Source organism: Thalassophryne amazonica, chromosome 4 (genome assembly GCF_902500255.1).
Source record: "Thalassophryne amazonica chromosome 4, fThaAma1.1, whole genome shotgun sequence".
NCBI classification, from domain to species: domain Eukaryota; kingdom Metazoa; phylum Chordata; class Actinopteri; order Batrachoidiformes; family Batrachoididae; genus Thalassophryne; species Thalassophryne amazonica.
Genome location: NC_047106.1, coordinates 50,163,474 through 50,170,659, shown reverse-complemented (window position 1 = coordinate 50,170,659; position 7,186 = coordinate 50,163,474). Strand labels below are relative to the sequence as shown.

General features: G+C 40.6%; 1 protein-coding gene across 1 annotated transcript; it reads right to left on the bottom strand.

The window, feature by feature from the left end:
* Positions 1-478: 478 nt before the first annotated feature.
* LOC117508917 (thymus-specific serine protease-like) lies at positions 479-6,293 on the bottom strand. The gene is made up of 5 exons (XM_034168754.1): positions 6,270-6,293; positions 5,985-6,126; positions 5,732-5,911; positions 5,469-5,617; positions 479-558 (listed from the first exon to the last, which is right to left on the bottom strand). Exons 1-5 carry the CDS (start codon positions 6,291-6,293, stop codon positions 487-489), a joined length of 567 nt encoding a protein of 188 aa, XP_034024645.1. The 3' UTR covers positions 479-486.
* Between the last annotated feature and the right edge of the window lie 893 nt (positions 6,294-7,186).

Below are 7,186 nucleotides of genomic sequence, written 5' to 3'. Positions count from 1 at the left end.
TGAATAGTCATTCCAGACTGTTTCTAAATGTTTTTTTCTTAAATTCTTGTGAAATATGTTTTAAAAATAAATGCAACTCATATAATGGTGCAAGTTATAGTCCAAAACACATGATAAATCTGAATACAAAATAGGTCAAAACCCGGCAACAAATGATTTTACCCACAGCAACACTGCAAAAGGAGCCCAACTCTGAAAGCAACTCCTGGCCATTCAAGGGATTGTAGTCTCGCTCTCTCTCTCTCTCTCTCTCTCTCTCTCTCTCTCTCTCTCTCTCTCTCTCTCTCTCTCTCTCTCTCTCTCTCTCTCTCTCTCTCTCTCTCTCAGCACTGCAGGTTGCTGTTTGTTTGTAACTCACAAACAATATTTGATTCCATGCCGTGATTCCAGCTGACTACAAAATTTGAGTTGCATAGTCCGGGGATACGAGTTACTTAAGAACGAGCTCCACTCGGGCGACTTCACTTGTATTAATATTTGCTCTGATCAGACCGTGGTTTTGTTCATCTTCTCCCAGGCAGCCATCCTCAGCCACTTGGCAACATGATTGCTAATCTCCTAAAAACACACACACACGGTAATGATGTAAGGTATGCATTTTTGTAACAGTTTATCTTGGTCCTGTCCACTGACAGGCCCCTATGGGATATCAGAATTGCTCATACATGAGCTAGTGTTTGTCCACATGGAGCTAGTAGATCTCAGAAACCACTCAGTGGATTTCTTGAATTTGTAGCTTCATGTGACATCAAACTTTCATATTTATGGACAAATTTGGCACAAATCCCAGTGACCATTTAATATGATGCAAGTATCCACCCACAATATAATGTGTCTCTTCATATTTTAAAGTGCCCACACTGCTCATTTATGGCCATAAAATGTTCAAATGTCACAATACAAATTTCGATATTGATATTCAGGTATGATTGATTTACACCTGAAACACCTACTTTCATTTCCATGGCTTTTAATAGTCTAAAACTCTGTTCCCATCACTACACAGCCTTGAGAGGACTACTAGTCCTTATGCTACTAATTGATTCTGCTCAGTGCCATCATTTGGCACTTTGGTGTAATTATGTCTGAAACATCCATGGTCATTTCCACAGCTTTTAACATACACTCCAACAAATTTCTGTTTTAATTTATAGTACCCTACTGGAAGCTAGAATTGCCAGTAGAGTACTGTCATTTAATGTTGATGTACTGTTATATTATACAGTGTGCCTACTAGAACACACAGCAGTTTATCAAAGTACAGTCCCACTTTTAAATGACAGTAAGCTGTGGTTGAAAGATTAATTCTGTAAAAAGAAAAAAAAAAAACACCAGTAAAACAATTCAATCACATTTCACTGGGCTTCTTCCATTTTTCTTGGGGCCACCACAGGAGGTTTGGGATCCACATATTAATTTGATTTTTCTGAATGTAACTCCAGCTGTACAAGGAGGACGGGGCATGACTGAGTAAGTGCACTAACTACATACACAACTAGAAGCACTCCAAGAGCGTAAACGTCCGCCAAGGCCATAGGGTCACTGACGTCACATGGAATACCTTTGGCAAAGAGACTTATTCCACATCGTTTCACACATCTACCCTCATGTTTCAGATTCAGTGGTTAAACCCTTAGATCTTCAGCAAATGTATTTATAAAGAGAAACTGCATGAACTACACAAGTTTTGTATTTTCTAATAAGTTTATTCAATGAGGAGAAACAAATGCTAAATTATTGTTGTGTCATAACTTCATTTTGTTCAGCCTTTGTGACCCATCTTCATGAAGTTAGATGAAAAATGTTGAAATTAGCCCTATCCTGCAATGATAAAGAATCCTTAAAAAATTACTGGATTTGGATCGTGTTCCGGATCATTACCAAAATTTAATGACTTCTAAGTTAGGCCAAGATACACCCCTGGTAAAAATTTCATTGAAATCCATTGAGGATTTTTTTTAATAATCCTGCTAAAAAAACAACCAACCAACAAACAAACGGATGTGACCGAAAACATAACCTCCTTATTGGAGGTAACTATGCCCTGTAAAGTGCACTTGTGTTTGTTAACTTAACTCACCTGTTGAAGCCTCCTGATATACTGTACTCAGTTCTAAACAGACATGATATTTTTCTAAATTTTTCATGTGACCATAAATGCTGAGTGTTGGGGACCCCAGTTGCTGGAGAAGGTCAAGGGGACGTCCACTTTTCGCCTGACTGTGGCAGGCAGATGGTTATTTTAGAGATGTATGAATGGACTGGTTGTCTGCCTGGGTGGCTGCCATCCAGGACCTGGGGTGGGTCTGTGGTATTGTGGATGGAGCAAAGAACAACACCGGCGCATGTTCTCAGACATGCCTATAGAGAGCATTGGAAATACCATGTCTGTTTGGAATTGAGGAGGCCATATCAGGGTAAAACAGATGAGCTAAGCTAACCAATACATTAATACAGTGCACAGTATATGGTGGCGCATGCAGTTAGTGCACTTGTCTCCCAAAGAGTTGCATCAGGAAAAGCCAAATCAACATGTGGATCCCAACTTGAACCTCCTGCAGTCACGCTGAGCAAAACGAAAGAATCCCAGAGAAATCTCATTGAATTGTTTTATTGTATTCTTTTGCAGAATTAGTCTGGCAACCACTGCTGCTTCTACTGTAATTAGCGGGACAGTAATGTAATCTTTTTACAGTAATAAACTGCTGTATGTTACAGTAGACACACTGTAGAATAATGGTACATGACTGGCAAATTTAGCTGCCAGTAGTGTACTGTAAATTAAAATGAAAATTTGTTGCCACTAAGAGTTTTACATGATAACTGCTTTTTTATTCTGCTTAGTGACATCCTTTGGTAGTTTGGTGGAATTACACCTGAAACAGCCATTGTATTTTCTGCAGCTTTTAGCATACGAGGTCTGTCAATAAAGTAACGGTCCTTTTTATTTTTTTCAAAAACTATATGGATTTGATTCATATGTTTTTAAGTCAGACATGCTTGAACCCTTGTGCGCATGTGTGAGTTTTTCCACGCCTGTCGGTGACGTCATTCGCCTGTGAGCACGCCTTGGGAAGGAGTGGTCCCGCCCCCTTGTCGGATTTTCATTGTCTGGAAATGGCGGAATGATTTGGGGGTTTTTTCCATCAGAATGTTTTCAGAAGCTGTTAGAGACTGGCACCTGGAAACCATTCGAAAAATTTATCTGGCTTTCGGTGAAAATTTTACGGGCTTCACAGAGAATAAGGTCTGTTAGTACAGCTTTAAGGACCCCTTTAAGGACGCTCGGCGCGCCGCGCTCCGAGCTGCGATGACGCGGCACAAGCCACCGGACCATTTCTAAACGGATGGCTCTGTGGATACGAGACTGTCGTGTGCTCTTTCTCTGGTTATCACAAGAGCTGGACATCAGCCATTTTCCAGCAGATTTCACTTTTAACAAGAGATTTTGTCATGGAAAGCCGCGCGGAGGCTTCGCGCGTCACGACCGATTCGCTTTGGAAGCGAGACAAAGGAACACCTCTGTTTCGGTGTGTCAGAGGACAATTTAGGACAAGCCCAGCTCTCCACAATTTCACTGATACTTACTGGACTGGTAAGCATTGAAAGCCGAGATAGACATGTCCAAACTTGTCCTCTGACACGCCGAAAGGAGGTGTTCCTTTGTCTCACTTCCAAAGCGAATCAGTCTTTACGCGCGAAGCCTCCGCGTGGCTTTCCATGACAAAATCTGTTATTAAAAGTGAAATCTGCCGGAAAATGGCTGATGTCCAGCTCTTGTGATAACCAGAAAAAGAGCACACGACGGTTTCGTATCCACAGAGCCATCCGTTTAGAAATGGTCCGGTGGCTTGTGCCGCGTCGTCGCAGCTCGGAGCGCGGCACGCTGAGCGTCCTTAAAGGGGTCCTTAAAGCTGTAGTAACAGTCCTTATTCTCTGTGAAGCCCGTAAAAGTTTCAGCGAAAGCCAGATAAATTTTTTGAATGGTTTCCAGGTGCCAGTTTATAACAGCTTCTGAAAAAATTCTGATGGAAAAAAAGTCCTTTTCATTCCGCCATTTCCAGACAATGAAAATCCGACGAGGGGGCGGGACCACTCCTTCCCAAGGCGTGCTCACAGGCGAATGACGTCACCGACAGGCGTGGAAAAACTCACACATGCGCACGAGGGTTCAAGCATGTCTGACGTGAAAACATATGAATCAAATCCATATAGTTTTAAAAAAAGGACCGTTACTTTATTGACAGACCTCGTATATTATACAAATAAATTATGAGTTCAATGGTACAAATATTTCATGAGGTGAAAGATGGTACGTTCAGCCCAGTCTCACGTTTTTTTTTCGTGCTCCCGTCACAAAATGAGTCAAATTTTCGTGACTTTTTTTTAACTCACTATTACTAACGCTACTCCTACCCCCGACCCTAACTTTAACCATAACCTAATCTTAGTCTTTCCCCCCACACACCAGGTACTAACCCTAATGCAAAAGCAAAAAAATCGAGTAGAGTCGAGCCGAGTCGTGCCGAGTAGTACTACTTTTGTGAAGTAGAAAAGCGCCATAAGCATAACCACCCCGACCCCCCCTGCTTCACTTTTAATTTCGTGCAGCCATCACGGAATGAATTAGAATGAATTTGTGCTGCCGTGATGAAAATGAGGTGCTTTTCATCACAATATCACAAACCAATAAATTAATGTATATTTCGTGCTGCTGAACTACGACTTGCCGTGAGACCAACTTGGTATGTTCCATCTATCACCAAATTAAATATTTGTTCCATTGAAAGAATGTAAAAACATTCATTATTTGCTTTGTATAACAGCTAAAATACATCCTTGTCATTTGATATTATATTAATTCATAAACAACAGCAAAGAGACTTACATTTTGGTGTGTGTCACTGGTGCTTTGACATCAACAATCCAACACAACTTTAAATAGGAGTCCAAAATTGTTCTCAGTCAACTTGGAAAAACAGATAGTTCAAAATTAATTCTGACAATGTAGTCTGTGATACTTCCAAAAAAAAACAAAAACAAACCAGTTCTTCATGCCTCCAGATGGCTTATGGCGTAGTGGATTTGTTTGTGTGTGTGTGTGTGTGTGTGTGCGTGTGTGTGTGTGTGTGATGTTGTAGAAGAATCAGCAGCGTCAATTAGCTCATTTAAATTATCGTCATGCTTAGGTAAACGGCACCCCCACTAGTGTGTGAGTGGTTGGGGTTCGCAGCATGCAATAGTACAAAATGTATGGAACCAAATTTGCACAGTAAATGGAATGAATAATCCATGTCACGTAACATGCAAAGCACCAATCAAATGACAAGGATCCACTCAGCTGTTATATAAACATGGCTTAAAGATGTCACAAAGCCCCATAAAAACCTTGACAGAGGTGTCTGAGGCAAATTCATCAGAATGGAGCAGGCGATGCACATTTGTTATGTGCCTGTGTTTGTATGTACCTGTCTGGCTTTCTTCAGAGAGTTGCGGTCAGAGGCCCGTCTGCTCATCATATCAGCACAGTGTGCAGTGTCCTCAATGAAGACAATCTGCTCCTCTTCCTCAGTCCTGCTGTGGACCACTGACAATGCCTGCCACGGATCAATTCCACCTGGACCAGCCGTGGCAGTGATGATATGGATTTGTAAGTGTGTCGATAAAGTGCTACACTGCTGTTTTCCTATCTAATCAGACAGCATGAGGCAGGTTTTGTCAGATATCTCACCGTTGACATAGAGCACTCTGCTCGTCGCTGGTTGGTCTCCCCCATAATAGGTGTTAGTGGAGGCGATGTTTCCAGGAAGGGAGTGCTGGAAAATACCAAACAGCACGGGACAAAGCTTACTCTGGGCCTGCAGGGTCAGCATCCCCGAGAATGGGCAAGTGGCATCCTCACAGGTCTGATCTGCACACACAGGGGAAAAAAAGCCTGCATGGTTCAATATGCATTTGTGCATGTGTGCGTGCATGTGACATACAGAAGCCAAACTCAGTGCAGGTCTGATAGGTCCACAGTCTCTCTGCTCTCCTTTTTGAATGAAGGGACGTGTCCATCAGCTCCTTCACTGTGTGTTCATGGGAAACATCCAGACACAGATCTTCACTGGTGGAACGGTAGACCTGAAAAACACCTCACACACAGAGAAAAGATTTAACGCAAAAATGAAGGAAAAAAAAGTAAAACATTTCTGTATTGGGAGCCCTGGCAGGACAATCTCATTGCAAAGTTCTTCTGTTTTTCTAATAGGAGTAAGACACAGTACCCAAATATAGCTCAACAGCGACATCTTGTGGTTATAACGAGTACATCATGGCCACAGCATAGAGATAAGTAAACACAAGGTACTGTGTGTTTCCTAAAGGTGGTCCTCAGGGACCTCCTATCTCTCCATGCTTTGCCCAAAACTCATTAGCTCATTCAGGTGTTTGTTAGCACTTGTTTATCTGAGCTCACCTGAAGGAGACAATCAGCTCCAGGCAGATCAGGGAGAGATAGAACCAGGACCAAGTATGAGGCATCCAGGGTGTCAAAATAAATAGGAAAATAATATTAAAGCAAATGTTGGAGTACTTAAGAGTGCTACAATAGATGAGAAATAAATAAATAAATATGTCTTTATTCAAAATGACAAAATTCATCACAATAATGGGAAAAAGTGTAAAAAAAAATGTATTCAGAATGTCAACATAAATCACACATTAAATTTTAAAATAACGCACAGGATTTCTGGGAGCCACAAAAATGATAAATTAATTTAAAAATGTTGATGTATTTAAAATGTCAAAAGAAGTCATGAATTAATTTTAGAATAATTAAATACAGGGGCATTTGGAATGACCAAATAAATAAAATTACATTGTGATTTTAAAGTAAATAATGTTGGGTTGTATAGAGTGGCAAAATAAATTATATATTACTGTCAAAATAAATTGCCAAAATTAATCAAATTAATTTCAAAATAAGTAATTACAGGAATACCCCCCCCCCCCACCCCCCAAAAAAGAACAAGTTCATTTTATTTAAAAATAAATTAATGTTGAAGTTTTCAGAATGGCAAAATAAGCCATATATTCATTTTAAAATAAATACTGTGGTGGTATTCAGAACAATACAATGCATCCTAAACTTATGTACTTCTACATAAAGGTAGGGGTAGGCAAAGTGCCAAAATAAATCAAA

Bases quoted from the DNA above. Each gene is read 5' to 3' on its own strand.
- LOC117508917 (XM_034168754.1), bottom strand. From the start codon at position 6,293: ATGTCGCTGTTGAGCTATATTTGG. The intron at 5,618-5,731 runs GTGAGATATCTG...CGGCTGGTCCAG, and splicing joins CAGAGTGCTCTATGTCAACG to GTGGAATTGATCCGTGGCAG. The intron at 559-5,468 runs GTACATACAAAC...GTGTGTTTTTAG, and splicing joins CTCTGAAGAAAGCCAGACAG to GAGATTAGCAATCATGTTGC.